The sequence below is a fragment of the Phyllopteryx taeniolatus genome, chromosome 11, assembly GCF_024500385.1.
Source record: "Phyllopteryx taeniolatus isolate TA_2022b chromosome 11, UOR_Ptae_1.2, whole genome shotgun sequence".
NCBI lineage: Eukaryota > Metazoa > Chordata > Actinopteri > Syngnathiformes > Syngnathidae > Phyllopteryx > Phyllopteryx taeniolatus.
Window position 1 is genome coordinate 17,040,085 of NC_084512.1, and position 22,205 is coordinate 17,062,289.

Genomic DNA, 22,205 nt, shown 5'->3' on the forward strand with positions numbered 1-22,205 from the left:
CGGTGCAGGCACTTCAGTGTCCAGACTTTCTTTTATACAGCTGTGGTCTCATCAGGAGCATGCCCGGCTCCGGACATTGATGGGGTGCAATGAGGTGCATTCAGGCACATGAGGTCGCACGCTATTAGTTATTTTTAGGAAATTGACAGTATGGCACCTCATTTTTTTCACCGTCCTGAAGACTTGCCTACCTCTTCTACATTTGGGCTTGTGTATTTTCACGCTGCCTCCTGCACTAAAGACAAAACCATTTTACTCGTTTCAAACTTAATTGAAATCCAAGTTTGATGTTCTACTGTAAGCTGGAATCTTCCAATGTCCCACTGGTATTGATTCTAGGAATAGTACTTGTTTGACTTTATCTAAAGTATTCAGAAAGAAACGCCAACACAGTTTTTATTTATTTATTATTATTCATGAGCACTGTCCACTGCTCACATATTATTATTTGATGAGTGCAATTCAGAATCAGTAAGAATGTCAGCTTCCATTTACTCAACAGGGGTACGATTTCAACGTTTTCCAACATAGTTTATTAAGATGACTTAAACGCTTGATTTTTGGGCTGTGGCCTATTCCATACAACCTCCACCTTCAAAGAACATTAGCAGACTTAGCAGCAGCAGTGAGAGAAACTAAGATCAGCCTCAGAACAGCCGTCTGCAGACAAGGCAATAATGGTGAATAGCTGAGAAGTACAAGGGGTTGTCAGTGGAAGCGCCACAAAGCAAACTATCCTAATAGGTTCCTAATTATGGATTACATTTTTATGTGGGTGAAATTGAAAATAAATTAAATAAGATTTAGATTACTCCGATGTCTACTTGTGGACGTAAAACGGCGCAAACAAAGACCAAAAACTTGACCCATGGTCTCATCTCCTCAAAAATGCAGATTTGTACATAACTATTTAAATTACTTTTTCCGGGGTTCCAGTTTACCCTATAATTTTGTAATTTGAGGTGGGGGGGGCGGGGGGGGGGGGCGGGATGAATGATAGTTTTGTGTGGCTTAAAAAAAAAAAACCCTGATCTGCAAACTTAAAGATTTGGCTGTGTTAAAAAAAATAATAAAAAAATTAAAAAAAAGGGTGAGCCGTAACAGCAAAGGTTTAGAAAATAACACTACTGCCCTCTTCTGGCGACAACCCGTGGCCTCAAGTTGAACAATTCTAATACTGTGACATTACTTTAGCAACATAAATCAAAGTGTGCGTAATCAGCAAACAGCGGTTTAAAAACTCTTTCTGAAAATGCCTGTCTGGCCAAAGGGACAGTGGAGATGGGTCTTAATGTAATTTCATGAGCTGTGCGTTATAAGCTGCCTTCCCCCTGGCAGCATCTACATCTCCGCCTCCATCTGCTGCGCTCGCCTCTTGTCGTGCTGGTGCTTGGTGAGTCCGTACTTGAAGAACTCGTACACGGACCAGCTGATGGCCGTGGAGGGCATCTGGTAGATGACCCTGGCCTGCACTCCCTTGAAGAAGCCCCGCAGGCCGCCCAGCCTGTAAACCGTCCGGAAGGCGTGGGCCAGGCCCGTGATATGTCTGTGGGCTCCTTGGTTGGCCGACAGGGAGTTGAGGGCAAGCGACTCTTGGGTGTTGAGCAGGGTCTTGCACACGTCCAGCGGCGTGGTGGCGGCGGCGGCCAGGGCCCCGGCCAGGGCGCCGGACAGCATGTGGGACGAAGGGTTGTATTGTCTGTGGGGGTTGAGCAGCTCCTGCAGGTACTCGTAAGTCATGAAGTGGAGCGCTTGAAAGGGCACGTTCATGGTCAGCTGAGTGGTGTAGCTGCGGTAGAACGCGCCGGGTCCTTCCTTCTGCCACACGGCGCGTATACAGTCCAACGCGCCGCGGTATGGCGAATTATACATCTGCATGCGCTGCTTCACAACTAAAAAGGACCACGTGATGACCATGAAGATGTCAGAGGGGGTGCGGCGGAGAGATGAAGACGGAAAAAAGAAAACGGAAATGAGTAAACAGTAGAAAACTCACTCGAGTTTCTGTACAAATAAAGCAACAGTAATAGTTCATAATACAGTAGAACCTCTAAAGCAGGCGTGGGCAAACATTTGTCCTCAAGAGTCAGATTTGAGTTTAAATATGAACAGATCGCCCAGGTCATTTATATATATATATAAAAAAATAAAAAATAAAAAAAATAAATAAATAAAAAAATAAAAAAAGTTAAAATTTGTATGTAAAACAGTTTTTCAATAATAATGCAGGATGGCGGACATAATTGTGTTAACAAGTTAACAGCAGCAGTTTCCCCGTAGCTATTTGGCCAGATTCACATACTCACTTTTGGCTGTTCAAAGTTTGAGGTTCTATTTTATAGTTCACAACAGTGGCAAATTCAACAGCTACACATTAAGGGCCTGATTTACTAAACGTTTGGACGTTCAAAAACGGGCGCTAACTTGCTCACACACAGAAGCTGATCTACTGACAGGGCCCACTGCATCTGCCAATTACACTAAATTGCCAAACGGTTAATTCTCCATGTTTGAGGACTTTGTGCAAATAGATGAAATTAGCACACACGTGACTCATCAAACCTGAGACGAATTGCGATGGCTGATTTTGCGTCTTTAAGTAGCATGTCCGAAATGGCAGAGGTGCACATTAGGCGCAAAGTGGTGACAGTATAGTGCAGGCTAATCCAATTTTAAAGCTTCGAGTGATTTAAGAACTGACTTGTAGCCTGTCACAAGAAGGAGTCATGCTATTTCAACTATGATAAAACTCCTTTCAACTCTATTTCTTTGCACATGGGTCATTTCAGCACACTGGAACAATTGCTGCTGGTCTCTCACAGAGCAGTTTTCTGGTTGTGCTTTCCCAAGTTTTAAATGCAGGGTTATGCATGACAGGCATATGCATCCAACTGTCACACACTAGGGTCGAGCTAAACAAAACATGGCTTGTATGCGGTTGCTGGCTTCCCCCAAAATTATCAGAGCAATCGATTTTTCTTCTGTAACTCAGTAATATGATTGTTTCTCTTCCACTGACACTTCACATTGCATCAATTCAAAGTTTCATTTTGCGCTTGCGGTACACTGCCAAATTTCCCACAGGGAAAACAATTAGCGAGTCCAAAATCGTATTTTAAATATTACAGTCGCCATCACGTTTACAATTGCTGGCAAAAGCGCACGGAATCTATAGCTACAATCTTAAATCACACGTAACATGCCCACCAACAGCACCCACATTCTGTTATTGAACACGCAATTTAGCACCCACTATTTGCAGTCTTAGTAAATCAGGCCCAAACACTCCTCCAACTGACCATAGGGATCAGCATTTTACTAAATATCATTTTTCAACTATGGAAAATAATTAACAATCATTCAGTAATATTTTTTCAACGGAGTAGGACAATCTTGCTGAATAGCCTGAATGTCCTGCACTCCTGTTTCATTGCCAGTGCTTTGAGCAGAATAACTCTGCCATTTTCTGACAACTGCTCCAAGTTGTGATAAATCAACAATCGACATCACATAATTCTGAAGTTTGGCTCATATAAAAGTGCTATTAAGGTATAAAAAGAGGCCTGTACCTTCTGATGGGTTCATGGATGCATCGTGAAGCAGAGTGGCCACACATCCGGCTGCTCCTGCAATTAACACGACTCAGACATTAAAACGATCTCGAGACAGCCAGTGAGCATTCACAAGGCATACTGACTGCTGGAAAGAGGTAGGAAAATATCAGTATGAAGGCTTTACTAAATAACAAACAAGACATTGGCTTGTATTACTCAGCAAGTCATCCGCTCATGAGAGACATTAAGTGGACAACACCGTTCATCGCCTCTATGAGAGCAAAAGAAACATGGTCAAAATGGGAAGGAAAGAGTAGTTTGGAGGGCAGAAAGAGGACTTACCCAGCCTCCCAATACTCTGGAAAGACGGAAGAGAGAAAGTAGGGAAAACAAGGAATAAGGGACAATGGCATTCAGTATAAGGATTTCCACACATGGGAAATGAGTCATATGTAACTGGAATTTAGCTACAGAGGAGTGGCTACAACAGTTGCAACGGAAATGCTTCATTCAATCAAGATGCTGGAGGGTTATAGCATGTACTAATGGGCCTACATCAGAAATGGGACTATTTATTAAACATTGGGATGGTATTGTATCATCATACATCACTGCCTATTTGTGTAATCGGTGAGTTTTATTGGTACCATTAGCCAAATGGCTGTTAGCGCCGGGATGGATCACATCACTCAGTGTCTTTTTGATTTTCTCATAGCTGGCAAAATAGAGGGCATGGGCAGGCCCCGCCCCGATGGCGGTCACATTCAGCCCTCTCATTGGCCGCCATGCTCCTTCTGTGGCCACGATGCGGCGGAGGGCATCCATCACGTTCCGGTAGCGGGCGGCAGGGTCAGGCTGGAGGCTCTGCATTCTTGTCTGGGGAAGAATTAAAATGGGGCAAAGTCAACAATCATACAGCTATGAAAGAGCCTCGTGAGCAAATAACGGTTCAGGTTCAAATAGGGAGCGTGGAGTGTGTCAGTGTACATTACATTATTGAATAGAAGGAAGCATGAAGTTACAAGCTCCAAGGTCACGGCAAATTTCCTGCCTATGTTCCCACTGACCCGAGATCACAACTTTCTTTGTGTCCACAATTGTAAACAGTGATAAATTAATCTAAGACTGAGTCAATCATGTGTTTTTGGGTGGTGGGGCCAAGTAGCATTTCGAAACCGAGCAGTGATATAGCGGTAATCCCCGAGTAGCAGTGTTCCAGCTGGATGGACAAATTTCCACCCGCCCCTCGGTCTGTATGCACATGCAGGGCTTGGGCAAAGAATAAACATGGCCTCATGAGACCCTGTGCTAACAAGAGAGGAATGCAGGGTGAATAGACCTGTGGTACAGGGCTACTCGGTTTATAGCGGTTCCTAATGGTGCGCATCAAACTAGTTTGCGAAAGAATACGCCTGGGGGTCACCAACCTTTTGGAAACAGAGAGCTACTTCTTGGGTACAGCTCAATACAAAAGGATTCCAATATGATAAAGACTTCTGAATTAATTTCCCTCAAATTACTTTTTATTATACATTATTACTGGTAATTCTCTGCAAGTGTTGACATTGTCAAATGATCACTTCTACAACATTCCTAAGAAATCACAATGTCCCATATCATTGGTGAGGTATTTTAACAACAGGCCCAAGGGCTACTCATATCCTGGGGGGGGGGGGGGGGGGGGGGGGGGGCTGGAATACATGGTCATGCAGCATGCTCGGTTTTACCGTTTTTCATTTGATTGTTTCATATTTATGACCGAGAAGTGTTTTTTATATAAATATTCCCTATATTCATGAGTTCACTACTGCTTTAACATAGATTAGTCAAATCTGTCGTCAACCGACCCTTCACAATATAGATACTGACTGTAAGAATACTATGAAAGACGTCTTTAATTGTAGGACTAATTTCAAGCCAATTAAGGTGAGGTTTAAAAAAATGAAGTGCTCACAAAAATTTCTAAAGATGCAAAATTCACTGCAGACAATCGTCGACCAGTCAAGGGAGAATGACAATCTGGACAGACACACTCCAGGGTATATGCAGCCTCTCACCAAAGTCAACTGGTTCCAGCTCAACTAATGAGGATAAGTTAACTTCTTGTTACATTATTATGACAGTTAAGCAAGTTAAAATGCTTCCCAAAACCGTCCCTGTACAGTTAAAGAGTTTTTTGACGACAGGTGACATTTTGACCCATGAACGAACTATATATACAGCTTCTCCTTTATTTCCCAAAATAAAATAGATTGTGTTGAAGCTTAGAGGTTCCGTTGGAGGTTTTAGTTCATGTGCACTGTGCAAGGATTTCCTGCTGAGCTCCATTAGCTGCGTAGCTCCAAAATAAATCAGTAAACACAAGCCTCCACTCGGTCCGTACAGGCTGTGAGAAAAAAACTACAGGTGTTTAAGACGTGGCTGAAGGGTGGGCGTGCGAGCTGCTTTTCGGTGTGACACAGAGAGCTGGATGTCCGAAGCTCATTGTGTCATCTCGCCAATGCACTGATCAACAACAACAAACAGAAGTGCAAATGTTTGCACGTGATTAAAACACTGCCATATAACGCACTTAGAACTAAGTGTTTGTGGACACAGTTTAACTAGCATTCAGCACAGGTCATGTGACTAGTACAAGTGAAATGTGATATATGAGTTTATTTGCCAGATAAATGACTGACAAAGTAATCATTCAGTACTTCTAACATAAGGTTAAGTGCTACACAATAGCAGTCCCAGCTCTGGAAACACTGGTACCTTTGCCTCTTGTATAATGCTTTTTAGAATACACTGCTGTTCAAGTTTGGGATCACTTAGAAATGTCGTGATTTTTGAAAGAGATCATCACGTGTGCTGTGGGAAATAATCTAGTTTCACCTTATTGGTCAGAAAATTCTTATTCATTTACTCCAAATAATGTATCTTTGTCCATTTATCAATGCCAGCGAAATGCTCTTCCACTAGATGGAAGAAGGTAGAATTAACCTGTGTATTCACCTGATGCCATTCATACAAAAGTATAATAGCTATGTGTTCAACTACACAGGCCCAAATTTCACACTAAGTAAGTTTGCAAGTAAACTGAAATTAGACCATCATTATTTCAGTATACAGTGTCCCCTGCATGTTTGCGGTTCACCATTCAAAAATGTGCATATTTTTGGGGGGAACCAATCCTTCGTTATTTGCTGGAAAACTCACCTGCCTCAGGCCAAGGCAATAAGAGTTTCTTTGGCACCATCTTGTGGGACGTTGGTACCAAGGAACTATGGTGAACTGAGCTGAGGAGCTTCATGTAGTGCTTTGCCGCCATCTTGTGGCAGTTTGGTGCCAAGGAACTATGCTGCAATGAGTTAAGGAGCTTCATGTAGTGCTTTGCTATTTTGGGGCATGGAGGCAATTACAAACCTTTTGGGGGGGGCGTCACTTCCACTGAACCCTCGATATTCGAGGAGGATTGGGAAGGAGCCCTGCCGCGAATGGCAAAAGTGCAAATAATCGACACTCCCGCCTGTAAAAGGGTTGCAATTGTGTATCGATACTAGTACTTAAAACAGAGAGGACCATAAAGCATCAATGCCGTGCTGCTACCGTGTACGCAAACACAAACCTGTTACATTATTACATATGACAGTATTCAGTAGTTTCAGAATTCAACAAAAAAAAAACACCTTCACATGAGGCTCATCAATTGAATCAGCTAGCATACTAGCCTAAATAACATACAAATAACAGAAACATACTTTCAGTTACACTTTTGACTGTTTGACTGTGCATGAGGTGCATTCAAGGACCACCAACAAAACAGGACATCTCAAAAGCTGACGAATAGCACAAGCAATGAATTAGAACAAGATTCCATCATACAAATAATACTTAATTATTTTGGCCTGAGCACAGAAACTGCAAATAAACGTGAATTTCCAGGGAAGACAAGTTAGGAGAAAAAAATCTGCGGCTATGTCACTACGGGAATACCAAACAGAAAATATGTGGGGATTCACTGTCGTCGCTGATTTTTGCTATTTGCAGCAGGGCTTGTTCTTGGACATGAATGACCCGAGCTGGCTCCTGATTGGGAGCTGATTTCTTGGGGGGGTTTCGGTCAAAATTTCCATCATTACATCGATTAGATCGGTGTTAGTTAGCAGGTCCACAAATTTTACTAGGGAGTCTTTACCGATGTTGATGGCAATCAAGTGGGTCGACAAGATCTTAAGGATAACAGCAATGACAAAGATAACTTGACTGTGCAATCCGCGTGATTTGGCTCCTCTCCCTTCAAGGGTTAGGATTATGGTCTTAATTCAAATTAGGTTAAATGTTAGTTCAAGAGATTGTAGTTGTAAAACACTCACCTGTTAATTATTTGTAGTTACAAGGAATAATACCACTACAGTGTAATTTTATAGTTGTGTGAACATTATGGAGTTGTTTGATTTTTAAGAAAAATGCTTTCTTGGAGTTGTCGAGCTTTGCCACTTCTAAGACCTCCTTGAAAGACCTTTCAATAAATTTGATCCCCCCCCCCCCCCCCGATTATCTTCTTACTTTATATTAACTTAGACTACCCAAAATAAAAATTGTTAGCTTTAACTTAGAACCAGATATAAAGAAACCCATTTTACTCAATTCACCCAAACATGGACGTCTGCTTTTGCGTGTAAACTCTTCTATACTGTGCTTTCTTAGTCTTTGTAAGTCGCTATCTGCTTTCCATTGTGTAGCCTATTTAGTTACTCCTTGGACCTGGAGTGTGTAAATAAAGCTGATTGATTGCTCGATAACCATGAGGCTCATTTGTTGACTTGTGTTAGTAACTTTTTTCAAATTAAGTTTCCCTCCAAATAAACGCGTACACGTTGGTTACGAAACAAGCTAATGGAGGTTTTGACTTGATTTCGTGACGAGCGAGACACCGAAAGGGCGACTCGGTTCAAAAAGTGACTAGTAAATGTTCCGGTAACTAGGCGACGTTGGTTATCTGGTTAAGGCTAGCGTGCTAACGGGTTACCTAGGAGAAGCTAACCGCTGACCTTGCGCACAGCTCTGACGCGTGTTTGGGTTAGCATGGGAGGCTAACGAGCTATGCTAACAGCCAGGGAATTCTATCAACATCTATGGCGCAGAAAAACGCTACATTGTGTAAAAAGTTAGCCGCCGAGCCAGCCAGGCTACCTTGACACAATCGATGGGGAACATGAGGCAGTGCTCCATGATCCCGGCCACGGCTCCGGCCAACATGTGGGTGCTCGTGGAGGCTCCCTGTGGCAAGCCTTCGTAGTCCGGTTCCGAGTCATCACTTTGATCCTGTCCGTTACGGGTGAAGTCAACACTCTGTAGTTCGGTCTCGCCCCCGATCCTCGGCGATAGACTTCCAACGATACTTTCCGAAACTCCCAGAAATCTGCCCCCCAGCCATCGAACTTCTGCCCCGGCAGATGCGCCAGCTACCCCGGGATCGTTGCCTGCAGTCTCCGCTGTCATCCGACGCCTCCTTACAAATCCATCCGCTTCCATGAGAAACCGAGGGACGAGAGGAAGTGGGCTCTTCGGCCGCGTACAAATGTCTTAATGTGTACAATTCGGCTACGAGGTTTTGCATTCCCTTAGGTGGGGTTGGCAGCTACTTGCCCGCTACAACATTCCCACCGGCGTCGTTACTTCCCAGCCGCAGCAGCCACGCAAGGCCGTGGAAGGACGGGAACACACGGAAACACTACAAGTGCCGAGAGACGAAGCTGATTGGCTCCAAGAGGCATGCCCTCCGCACGCTATTGGCCGAAAGACCTGTCATTCAAAACGCGGACAGCGTACACTCTTGGGCCACTCCAGGCTTAAGTAATGGTTTGTGGCCTTATGTTTGCAAGAGTTTTACCTTGTTTGTTAATAGTCTGCGCTTACACTCACGAGTACACTTGTCAATGTTATAAGTTTGATATTTACCATCATATTTATGTACAAAGAACTGTTTTTTTTTTTTTTTTTTGGGGGGGGGGGGGGGGGGGGCAGCATGGTAACCTACTGCAGTGTTTCCCATCTGTTTTTGAGCCAAGATACATAATACATTAGAAAACTCACTGCACACCACCGAACACAAATGTCACGAGAGCTATATATACTGACATAATGATGATCTTGTCTCAATTTACTTACAAATGTACTTAGTGTGAAAGCTGAGCCTGTGTAGTTGAACACAAAAAGCTACTATTCTGTTTGAAGAATGGCAATGTGTCTGCAGAGGTTAATTGTACCTTCTGCCATCTAGTGAAAGAGCATTAAATTATTCTGCCGGTGATTATACGTTGCCGGCATTGATAGGGAAATTATCCACTTTCACTTGCCCTTGAATCATCGGTATGGTGGTTAGCACATCTGCCTCACAGTTCTGAGGTTTTGGGTTCAAATCTCAGCTCTGGCCTTCCTGTGTGGTGTTTGCATGTTCTCCCCATGCTTGCATGGGGTTTCTCCAGGTATTCTGGCTTTCTCGCACATTTAAAAAAATCGGATCTATAGTTCAGAACATTCCCAGAGAATCTCCCATCCCATTAAAATCAATTAATCAAATAATGGTTGTTAATTTTTTTCACAGTCAATGGATGGAAATATTCCATTCTATTGCGAAGTGTACTGCACCTAATGAAAAGGCTGGCGAGCATATGGGATTAACTCACACACACACACACACACTACACATGATTAGATAAACTTTATGGTTCGGCACTTCCTCATTGACTTCCACTTTATTGAATGAGAGGCGTCCTGTATTGCTGCACAAGAAGAAGTATCTATTAATGACACACTCAAAGGTCAGCAGTAAAGAACACACTATTAAAATATGATAAAATATATCAATTTATACTCAAGAGTTCTCACTTAAATGTAAATTTGATGCAAACAATTTAGTGTTGTCTTGGCTATCTCAACCTCTTGAGCCATATTTGTACACCCATTATTCATCAAGATAAGATATCTACTGTATAGGTATTTATGTCTGCTGTCAGTTTATATTAGTTACCGAAGCTGGTCTATGTCAAGCTGTCAACATAGAACTTGTTGATCAAGTTCATTGTTTATCTAGTGTTTTGTTCTGCCAGGATGCTTTCTCTACCTGCTCCCCACAAGTTTGCTTTAGCTCTTTACAAGAAAAGAAATCATCGCGGTGGATGCCTAAAACAAGTGGAAATGGTCGCCGCGAGCCTTAAAATAAAGCACTGGAATCCTGAAGCCAATCAGTGAAGAAAGGTAAAATCTTTCCTGCAATACAATCTATTAAATGTGATCTGACAGTTCCATTCCGAGGTTGGATTTTGTTTTCGTATCAACAGTACTGTCAATGAAGCAGTAAAATATAATGTATTTTAAGTGGCATTTGCTGAACATATGAATCAAATATATATGATTTAGTTTATTCTTATAAATGAAGTACTCAGCTTCATTATAAGTATGTTGCTTATTCATGGTTGAATTATTACAGCTTATTCTAATTCTATGATACAATTATGAATACTTCCAAATGTCAGTACATTGACTGTAGGTCATTAGTTTGTCAGCCTGTAGAGGAAAAAGTCCCCCGCCCCCCTACAACTGATGCTATGGTGTTTTGGTGTGGGGCTGTAATAATACCATAATTGAATTTTCCCCTTTAATGCCTGAGAGAGCCTTGGCTGGCTGGAGTGTTGAATTTCTGCTGACAAAGGGAAATGAAGTGTTAATTTCTGCTTACAAGAACAAAATCTCCTCTTGTGATCTCGTTAAGGCCGATTGCAGACGTTCCTTAACGGAAAAGCGAAGCGTTCAGCCTGTCCGGATCATTTCTCTTGCCTGTTCTAATCCACCAAGGGAGAAGGGTGGAGGCTCAGGAGAGAAATCTTAGAACACCCCTTACACCTCATTTTACTCCCTCAGCCAACAGAATGCATCATCAATGCAACCAAGAAGAATTATTTTTCACCGTGTAAGCAAAATACAATCCAGAATTCCCCTCTATGAGGAAAGGATTACACTATGTGGTTATTCTGTTTTTTTTTTTTTGCCCCGAGTAAAACTATTCCTTCATCATACCCATAGTGACATTTTCCCTGTGGACTTCTATTGATGATGATGATCTATGGCTTTTCAACCAGGTCAATATTTTTCGAGCGGTAATGCCTGAAGAGCTCATCTCAACACAACCCTACCTGACATCCTCAAATTAACCAGGTCAAGTACACCATACACTCTACAGTACACTACTTATCATTCAGTAACATGAGCAGGTATATTAGAGCAGTTATTGATAAAGTGTGTCCCTCTATAGTGGTATGTGAAGGATTTACTGCCTAAGTACAGCCCAGTTGTATTTAACTTTTGAGTACAATACATTTGCATTTAATCGTTAAGCGCTGTTTAATTGAGTGATTGAATTGAATCGTTATAAGTACAGTTGATTTTATTTTCCTATATTTAAATGCAACCAGTTCAGGGTGAACTGTATGTATATAGGGGATGTGGGAGTTGGCCCCAGCCCTTTTAAATTCTCTGAGGGGGTTTGACTGTCCCACAATCCCTATTCTTGCACTTTTTTTTTAGCAACTGTTGTAGATAGTGGTAGTTTAGTTTCATAACTTGAGTTTTGCTGACGTGGCTGTTGTGACTCCCTGTATGGAACAACTGCGTCCTCAAGTGGTCAAAGTGGATAACGCCAAGCAGCGGAAACGCTTTATTTTATTTATTTTTAAATAAATATTTTGTCACCATTGATGTATGCATGGCTTAGTCTAGTGTTGAAAATTAAATTAATGATGTATCGCTTGTATAGTTAGTAGAATAGCGACTATTTGAACTTCAACATGTCCAGTGTGTGTCCAGTGTGTGTCCAACCTTTTTATTTATTTATTTATTTATTTATTTGTTTTTTTCTTCTTCAGTGTCTCGGTAGGTGGGATCTAAAATTCTCGGAATGGCTGCTCGTGCAATGTGGACTTATCGTACACAGAGACTTCCGACCGTCTTGGGCACTGTGGCGAGATGCAGAGCCTTTACACACATCGGTTGCAAATCACACTATGATGCACTGGTCATCGGTGGAGGTGAGGTCCGACGAATTTTGGTAAAAAAAAAAAAAAGTGTTGGGTTTTGCAACATTTAATGCAACGTTGCGTCTAATTGTACTTCAACTTAAACGCACGACAAGGTTTGTAATTATTTTAATATTTGTCTCGTAGAAAGTTTACTCTTTGGTTAACATGTAACTGTGCAAATTAAGTTGGAGCTTGAACTTTGTGCGTTTGAACCTCTTCAGCTTTGGACTGAAATAAACTGAACTGGGGGAATACTTATGCAATTTCATTTTATACATTTATCACTGACTTTCTGCTAACTTTATTACCAAAGTTCTTTAAGCAATTATATATATATATATATATATATATATATATATATATATATATATATATATATATATATATATATATATATATATATATATATTTCTTTTTTTATGTCACTGCAGGACACAATGGACTGGTGGCAGTGAGTCAAGACATTTTTTCTGTAACCACCATACAGTATTATGGCCCGTATGATTTCCGGTCAAAGGTAGTGTTTTGTTTTATTGTTCTTGTGTGTGTACCAGGCTGCCTACCTTCAGAAGGGAGGATTACAGACAGCAGTGTTGGAGCGCAGACATGTGCTGGGAGGTGCAGCAGTGACAGAGGAAATCTTCTCTGGTAAAATGCTTCCATCCTCTGGACTGATCCTTAAACAGGACATACAGGGAGTCCTCGGATTTTGTAAAATTACACGAAAACATCACATGCCATATAAATTCAGTCCACTGGTTTACCAATAGGCAATTGGGTGTAAACAGTAGGCAGTTTTCTATCACGTGATTGGGTATTTGTTTGTGCACCATGTTGGAGGTCAAGATTGGAGGACAAACTAGGTTTGTAACAGAAAGGCGAGAAGATGGACTTGTTTGTTCAAAAATCTCTCACCAACCGGGCGAAGACAAGCGGTCATAATACTGCGACTGTTTCACTTAATGACCCGAAATACTGTAGTTGACAGTTTGGTTGACTTTATGTTATATGTTGACATATAATGTATGTTTATATATACATTGACTTTGGATAACATTCGCCTCAAGGCGAGATGGCAGTTACCATGGTGGGAGTCAGCTGCCAGATTTGGGATTCAATCAATCCTACATCGTTTAATATAATGACATGGTAACAATTGATCCTAATGAAATGTCCTAATGAAAGGAGACACCTCCTTTGAAAAGTTCCTCAAATAGCAGTTGGGGTTGTTTTTGTATTCAACTGCAGAGAGTACCCGGCATTATTTGAGAGGAATATTTGAATGAAAAAACTTGAATGAAGTTTTGCTTCAGCCAGACTGTAGCAAAAATCTATTCAAGTTTGCCCTTGCTGCACGACCATGCTGATGTTTGGTGCATGTTTAATTAAAGACTCATTTATGCTCCTAGTGCGTAATGAAATAGATGGAATTTTAAACATTGTGGTTTTCCTCCCCCTCTAGCTGCATTTTTAATCTATATGTACAGCAAAATGCAATAAGCTCGGCACACGTGCCATCCCTCCAAGAGTTTGATAGAAATTGGTAATGCAGTTTTTGCATGATCCTGCTGCTGGAGGTAATAAATACCCCTCTGATGGTTCATATAAAAACCCTTATTATTAGGTTATTTTCCTTATAGGTGTACTTAATGAAGTGTCCAGTGAGCGCACATTAGGTCTAGTTGTAATACCACTTTTGTGTGTGTAGGTTTCCACTTCTCAAGGTGCTCCTATTTGCTGAGCTTATTACGGCCCCACATTTACGCGGACTTGGAGCTGAAGGTAAACAATGTACGCTCAAGGATTCAAGGGATGTGTTTTTGAAGTGCCCGTTGTATCGTTTGTTGTCAGAAACATGGGCTGAAGGTGTACACGAGGGACCCCCATGCTTTCACCCCCATGTTGGAGGAGGGGGTAAGGGGTGGCCTGCCAAGGTCACTCACCCTGGGCTCGGATCTCGCCGAGAACCAGAAGGAGATTGCCAAATTTTCCCAGAAAGATGCAAAGGTGATTCAAGCATCATGACGCATGCACACATGGTTTTATTTACTGTTATGTATTCTGCTGCAAATGGATCATCTTGAACTCTCTTTGCTACCAGGCTTTTTCAGAGTTTGTTTTGCACCTTGAGAAGCTAGCAGGCGCTATCCACCCACTCCTGGATGCCCCTCCTGTGGACATTCCAGGTGTCACAACTGGCTCACTAAAGAGAAGGCTGGCTGCTGCTAAATCATTGAAGCCTGTTGTCAAATGCGGTGTGTAACATGCCTCGGAAGTCCTTTTAAACATAGATGTCAGATAAATGAGTCACCTTAGGCTGTATTTTTTTTTTGGGTTATTGTAGGCTTGAAATTAGGCCGAAACATTCCAGACTTTTACGAGATCATAACAGCGCCAATCATGAAGGTTTGTCGTTAATTATTTAGCTGAATATTTACTGTCTCTAGCTGGCGTCATAATGATGCCTGCGTTTTCTCGTTATAGATCCTTAATCGCTGGTTTGAGTCGGAACCACTGAAAGCAACCCTGGCTACGGACGGTGTGATTGGAGCCATGACCAGTCCCAGCAATCCTGGTAGTGGGTGAGTCAACTTGTTAAGGAAACAGAAATGCTCCAGAAGTGGGACAATTTGAAGTTTAATCAAAATCTTCTGGAAAAGCAGTGGAGCAGTTTCTGGTTTGAATCTCAGCTCAGGCCCTCCTGTGTGGAGTTAACGTGTTCTTCATGTGTTTGTGTTTTTTTTTTTTTATGCTCAAGCTTCCTTCCACATTACCAAAACATTGATGTTAGACTCCACTCTTGAGGAAAAGCACTTTAGAAAATGAATGGATAGTTAGGAATGTTAAAATGTTACTGAAATCATTGCCTGTACAGAATGAATGTGGTAAAAGTAGGAATGGTGAGATTGCAATATTGTACTTTTTTTGGCTTCATTTGGCACTTGTTAAAAACAGTGTAGGATCCATTTACTGTAAGCCACTCTGGGTGGAATTTTGCATGCTGTAGGTATGTGCTGTTGCATCACCTGATGGGAGAGTTGGAGAAGGAGAAAGGTGCCTGGGGTTACGTTGAAGGCGGCATGGGAGGCGTGTCTAAAGCTTTAGCCAATGCTGCCCGATCTTATGGCGCTGACATTTTCACAGAGAAGGTAACGCTTAATTATAGAAAGGAATCCACCACTCGCATATCACGACTGCATAATTTATCATCTCCAAATGTGATCTTTGCTTATAAACCAAGTGTGACTTGCAGGATGTAGAGCACGTTGTTGTTGACTCAGATGGTGCAGCCAGGGGAGTGGTGCTGAAGAATGGCACACAGATTCATAGTAGAATAGTTCTTTCAAATGCTACCCCTTATGTCACATTCAAGAACCTCATGCCACAGGTAATAATAATTACCAAAAAAACATTAGCATGATTAATGACTGCACAAGATTTTTTTTTTATTTTTTTTTTCTAGGGTGCCCTTTCTTCAGAGTTCTTGAAAGCTGTCGATCAAATCGATTACACTTCACCTGTCACCAAGATCAATGGTAAACATTTAGGCCTGTCATGGAAATGTCAAATCCACACAAAAAACAAACTGATTTCAAATACAGTAAAATGGTAGTTTCATACAGGAAGAAATAGAGCAACATTATTTACACAGCAAGGACCCATATTTGGAAACATGAGTCCAAATGGATGCCATACATTTAAGTCTTATTTTATGGCGTGTGGTCTTTCGAAGGCTTATGAAATATGAGAAGTAATGACAAAACAATATTTTCCTTTCAAAAAAATAATATTGCATTCATATATTACTATAAATAAACATTTATAATACAGTATAACTTTTATCCCAAAATTCCATTTCCAATGTTTCAGTCTCAATACCTAAAAATCTATTTTGTAAATTTATAGTTAGAAAATTATTAATCTCTTGCACAGTTTGTCTTTTGCCATTTTCTGCTAAAATATACCATCCATCCATCCATTTTCTGAGCCGCTTCTCCTCACTAGGGTCACGGGCGTGCTGGAGCCTATCCCAGCTATCATCGGGCAGAAGGCGGGGTACACCCTGAACTGGTTGCCAGCCAATCGCAGGGCACATACAAACAAACAACCATTCGCACTCACATTCACACCTACGGGTAATTTAGAGTCTTCAATTCATGCATGTTTTTGGGATGTGGGAGGAAACCGGAGTGCCCGGAGAAAACCCACGCAGGCACGGGGGGAACATGCAAACTCCACACAGGCGGGGCCGGGGATTGAACCCCGCTCCTCAGAACTGTGAGGCTGACGCTCTAACCAGTCGGCCACCGTGTCGCCTAAAATATACCAATTCAACAAAAATAAAAACAAATTTTAGCCTAAAATCTGGACAGATCATGTTCAGTAATATGGGCATTATGGTAACTATATTATAAATATTATGTTACAAATTTTACATTAATAAAAAAAAAATCCAGTAATGTACTACAGTAATTTTCTGGAGTTAAAATGAAAAATGTCAAGTATTTAGTTAATTAGTTTCAAGTATTTTAATGAGTAAGGGTTAAGAAGGATAAGGCCCATATACGGTACATGGTAAGATTAAAGTCCCTGTAAAGTGAAAATAAATATTTTATAACTGACACACTTGTCTTTGCTCTCAAAGGCCCCCAAAAAATCAGCACAACTGAAATTGTTTAACACTATATCTGCACAATTGAGTACTATGTCGTTCTCTGTCTTTTCACATTTTCAGCAGTTATCTTCAAACATGTCTTTAGAAACAACTCTCCAAATTCCCTTTACAGGGTCTTTAAGTCACTGGTAAAGCTCTTAAAGATATATATATATTTTCTTACATTGAATATTCAATTTAAGGGCTTTTTGCACAATTGCTGTGGTTGTAATTCAAACATATAATCAATTTAGTCAGTCTTTACTGTTAAAACAGAAATTTCAAGAGTGAGGATACCCACGCTAGATGCAAACATTGTTTTAAGTGTGATTTATTTATCCCCCCCATTGTGTTATTAACAGTGGCAGTGGACAAGCTGCCAAACTTTCTCGCAGCTCCCACACCAGACAAAAAGCCAGGACCTCACCATCAGTGCTCCATTCACATCAATTGTGAGAGTGTGAACATACTGGAAGTGGCCTACATGGAGGCCATGAATGGACGCCCCTCAACAAGGCAAACCTGTCTCATTATCTCACCAACACTCTGAAACCGTTTGACTGCTTTGCAGAAGCTGTAGAGTAATCTAATCAATTTGTCTTGTGTTTTGTCTTTCAGGCCTATGATCGAGATGACCATTCCGTCTGTGTTGGACCCCACGTTGGCGCCCTCTGGCAGTCATGTGGTGTCATTGTTCACACAGTTCACCCCCTTCCACATCGAGGGCAGAGAGTGGAGTGAGCAGGACAGAGAGGCCTTCGCAGATAACGGTTAGAAATACATGCACAACATTCAAAACACGATTAAATGTGGTGTCTACACTATGCGCATATCACTCGATTTCCTCAAAATGTTTTCACTAACTGAGAAGGATCGATCAAATTATTTTAATCGCTAATTAGTTTGAAGTTTATTTTGAAAAAGCGAGTCAAATGTTAACTTGTCTGAAATTGGAGAGGTTAAATTTCATTTTATTTGCAGTTTTCTCAATATGTTGCTTCAAGTTAAGTTATGAGTCCAAAATTACAACTAAATATTTAAACTCTTTAAGTACTTTTAACCATCACAAGAGGGTCTGGGACAAATTCTTTTGCTCTTTTTGCGAACTAGATGCAAACATTATTTTGGCAATTTTAAATGCAGATGTGAACTATCTAGCAATTGGCACACATAACTCATAACATCTGTTAGTTGTTTAGTAGCTTGGAATTTATCTTTGGTATACACATAAAAGGCAGCATCATCTGCATAAAATTGGCAAGTGACGGTTGGTGGACAACAATCTGTTTCTGGTCAGTGTTCAAATGTTTAGCAAATTTTGCTCCGGAGTATCCACACTACATACTGAAGCAGTTACACCTGGCTGCAAATGTCAGCTTTACAGATGCTATGTCTGCTCTGCAGGTGGTGTCTTGTGGTAAAGACACATGGTGGTATCATTGGGAAGGTAATTACGTCCTGCTAGTTGCACATCGGTTGTTCTTTTTCTTCCTGAGGGGAAAAATTAGGCAGCATCTATAGCCGCTTTTCCATCAACCGGCCCAGGAACTTTGAGCTCCCGGTAGCAAAAGTTCCTGTGGCCCATGTGGTTTGCATTTCCACCACATCTCATAGTTCAGAGTGACTTATCCAAATGGGATTGCTGAAGTAGAAGAGGTACTGCGTTTTTGTGTTGCTCATTACTGATAATTGCTGGATCTAAAAAAAAAAATCATTGCAGCCAACTCAACCTCTCAAGTTTATGTATTATTTTATATCTTAATCTTGTAACTTGTAAATGTATCACGTTGTACAGTTTGTATACCACTGCTGTATATATTTGCTTTTATTTTGCTTTGTTTTATTCTGCTGTCTGCAGCCAAGTCAGCACTGCAAACACATTAAAATAGCTAAAATACCAAATACTTGAAAAAATACACTACTTCATGGGCAGCTCTTATTGAGTTTTTAAATACAACAGTGTGAAGTATTTTGTTACTTGTAAATGTGTTTGCATGACCAGTTAAAAAAACAAACAAACAAACAAAAAAAAAACAGGTTGTACATCGCTAATTTGTATCTGTGCACGTACAAACATACAAAACAAACACCAACAGACAGCCGGTGTTAAATTCCTTGCCTTGCGCCATGGCCAACTCTACATTTTCTGGCAAGTATCCCACTGTCAATGCTGACCGATTGGCACTGATGACCCGCCATCAGAGGGCCCCCGCCAGCCGGCCTCGGACGGCTCCTCCCGCCCACGGTGTCGCCTCTGAAGTGGAAAAACTTAATCTGGTTTGCAGTTTTCCTTTTCAGTGTGTTTTTATGAGCCGTAAAATGTTAATTTTGACTCGCCAATTGTGATATCATCTTAACCCATCCCACCCCACCATCATCTTTAATGATTTGCAGATAAATACCATTTATTTTATGTATTTGTGGGTAACGTGGCTGGCAACTACTTGAAACAGCATTTATTTGAGGGTTTGCTACTTTAGTGGTCTCAATAAATATGCCACAGTAGTTTTTGCTTTTTTGAAAAACTACATACCTGAGCGTCATTGTCAGACATAGTCAGAATATTTGAACTGGAATCTTTTATAGTTCAACCTGGTTAACTTTTAAAATGCATCTGTGTATTTGTTTCAGTATTTGACTGGGTGGAGAAATATGCCCCTGGATTCAAACAGTCAGTGGTGGGCAGGGACATCCTGACTCCGCCTGACCTGGAGAGGATTTTTGGGCTCACCGGAGGGGTAAACACTTGTGACTCGTTTGACACTCGCAACTGTTCATACACGCCTATGTACTTAAATCCATGTCATTCGACTCTCCTGTAATGAAAACAACGAGTGTTTGAACTGAGTCAGCATATTCGCTCGTTTACTGTACTCACACACATACTTATCCATGCCAAAGCAAACAAAATCTAAAAACTGCTTTACAGAATATTTTTCATGGATCAATGTCACTGGACCAGCTGTACCTAGCACGACCACTGCCCTCACTTTCAGACTACCGTACGCCAATTAAAGGCCTGTATCTTTGTGGCAGTGGCAGTCATCCAGGTTTGCTTGGATTGGAACACTCAAGAAACTGGTATAATATTGCAAAAATGTAAACTAAACTTTTTTTTTTTTTAGGTGGAGGTGTGATGGGGTCTAATGGCTGGAACGCCGCACTAACTGCCATGGCTGACCTGAAACGCCACTGACAAACTATTAATGTGTCCAGTAAAAAGACTCTCGACACATCGATCTGATCAGGTGCTATGCTGTGCACACTTTATAGCGTACATAGGTAATACATATGGGTTGCACGTCTGTGACAAGTTATGATCATAATGTTAATTGCGTATTAATGCCAAAGGCTCTCTCGTGGGGAAAAAGTGAGATCACTCCAAGTAAAACAGTGCAATATTGCCACACATAAATATAGTTGCTTTTTAAATTGTCGTATCAATGTATGCATGCAGTGCCTGCTTGATATTGTAAATTGGTACCAACATGCTTTCTCATCATCACCAAATGTGCATCTGTTGAGTGTTTTTAATGTGAAATAAAGTTAATAAAGCTGAATTGAATTTTAGTAGCACTTGTATTTGGTTTTATTATTATATGCACAATATGGGGACAGCAAACATTTTGATTGCATGGCAGGATTATTTTTCCTGCTCATGTTATACGCTTACCTGCTCATGGGTTCCATGGTGTAATGGTTAGCACTCTGGACTTTGAATCCAGTGATCTGAGTTCAAATCTCAGTGGGACCTTAGCTACTAGGGATACCCTGATCAGAAATGTTTGTGCTGATACCTCTGCAACAATATACAATATCTATCTAGCTATCTAAACAATACATTTCTCATACATAGTTATTTAAAAGTGACATACTTATTGAAACGCGTGACTTAAAAGTGTGACTTAATTCAGTGTATAATAAATGCAGCTGTGTAGTTGGTGTGCGATTGTTTTGATTGGTATAATTGCTGTATATTATACCAGGCTGCACAGTTTGTAACATTTTTTAGCTTGCCCTAACTGTTGGCCATGTAAACAATATGTTCCCACTCGTTGGTCTTCTGTTTGAAGGGAAGTTGTTTAACTGTCTCACATTTGTTAACTTGTTGCTCTTTCAACTCTTCAATGATTACATTCAGCGAGCTGTATCAGGCTTTGCACAGTTTGTAACATTGTTTAGCTTGTCCTAACTGTCGGCCATGCAAGCAAAACGTTCCCACATCTCACTCTGAGCCTGTTTTTTTCTGAACAAGCTGCAGAAAGATACTGGGTCTTTGTATATGCATTCAAGGTTCCACCAAGACTTGAAGTCGGAGCACTGGAAGTCCAGCGTGTTAACCATTACATCATGGAACCAATGAAGTTCCACACTGTGTGTCAATTTGTGTTCTTTTCAATTCCTGATGTACAATTATACCCCCGAACCCGACCCCATTGAATCACAACCCTGTATTAACTATAAAATACACATCGAAAGGAAAAAAGAATACCACCTTCTGAATATGCTGATAAGCTCCCCAGGTCTTAAATGCATATTATGTCAAAATTTGGTCAGTTTAATATATTTTCACAAATCGATATTATTGGTCAGATCCCACATGCTAATGTCAGGTTTACAAATGATTTACCAAAAATAAAGTGTTAAAAATGTTTCGAAGATGCATTGTGTTCCCACTCAACACAAGGAACTTATACTGTATGTAAACATACTGAGGACACATTAAGGTTCCACTGAGATTTGAACTCAGATGACTGGGTTCAAAGTCCAGCATGCTAACCATTACACCATGGAACCAATGCCTTTAGGTACTACGTGTCAATTTCTGTTCCTTTCACTTTCTGATGCACCATCGCCGCAGAGGCCAACTTCAAAATAAAAGCCACACCATCACTACATGGAACATCAATGCCTTGTTAGGCCTTTATTTTGAAG

General features: G+C 41.0%; 2 protein-coding genes and 2 non-coding genes across 5 annotated transcripts; 2 read left to right on the forward strand and 2 right to left on the reverse strand.

The window, feature by feature from the left end:
• Window positions 1-390: 390 nt before the first annotated feature.
• Window positions 391-9,291, reverse strand: slc25a28 (solute carrier family 25 member 28). Its single transcript, XM_061790044.1, has 4 exons — window positions 8,733-9,291; window positions 4,202-4,430; window positions 3,570-3,626; window positions 391-1,892 (listed from the first exon to the last, which is right to left on the reverse strand). The coding sequence occupies exons 1-4, from the start codon at window positions 9,072-9,074 to the stop codon at window positions 1,342-1,344; spliced, it is 1,179 nt and encodes a 392-aa protein (XP_061646028.1). The 5' UTR covers window positions 9,075-9,291; the 3' UTR covers window positions 391-1,341.
• A 1,306-nt stretch (window positions 9,292-10,597) lies between these two features.
• Window positions 10,598-20,840, forward strand: pyroxd2 (pyridine nucleotide-disulphide oxidoreductase domain 2). 2 transcript variants are annotated; one of them, XR_009790890.1, is made up of 18 exons: window positions 10,598-10,799; window positions 11,681-11,756; window positions 12,464-12,625; window positions 13,048-13,067; window positions 13,171-13,264; window positions 14,325-14,398; window positions 14,468-14,623; window positions 14,718-14,871; window positions 14,961-15,022; window positions 15,101-15,198; window positions 15,624-15,765; window positions 15,870-16,004; window positions 16,080-16,152; window positions 17,633-17,786; window positions 17,889-18,040; window positions 19,367-19,547; window positions 19,902-20,008; window positions 20,200-20,225. XR_009790890.1 is itself a non-coding variant. In XM_061790613.1 (18 exons), the coding sequence occupies exons 3-18, from the start codon at window positions 12,496-12,498 to the stop codon at window positions 20,464-20,466; spliced, it is 1,743 nt and encodes a 580-aa protein (XP_061646597.1). In that variant the 5' UTR covers window positions 10,612-10,799; window positions 11,681-11,756; window positions 12,464-12,495; the 3' UTR covers window positions 20,467-20,840. The 2 variants fall into 2 exon arrangements, 1 of the variants encoding a protein (XP_061646597.1); XM_061790613.1 differs by lacking the exon at window positions 19,367-19,547 and adding an exon at window positions 20,396-20,840 and having other exon boundaries at window positions 10,612-10,799; window positions 20,200-20,320.
• A 112-nt stretch (window positions 20,841-20,952) lies between these two features.
• On the forward strand, window positions 20,953-21,024 carry trnaq-uug (transfer RNA glutamine (anticodon UUG)). Its single transcript has one exon. It is a non-coding gene; the product is annotated as a tRNA-Gln (tRNA).
• Window positions 21,025-21,995: 971 nt separating this feature from the next.
• trnaq-uug (transfer RNA glutamine (anticodon UUG)) lies at window positions 21,996-22,067 on the reverse strand. Its single transcript has one exon. It is a non-coding gene; the product is annotated as a tRNA-Gln (tRNA).
• Window positions 22,068-22,205: the final 138 nt, after the last annotated feature.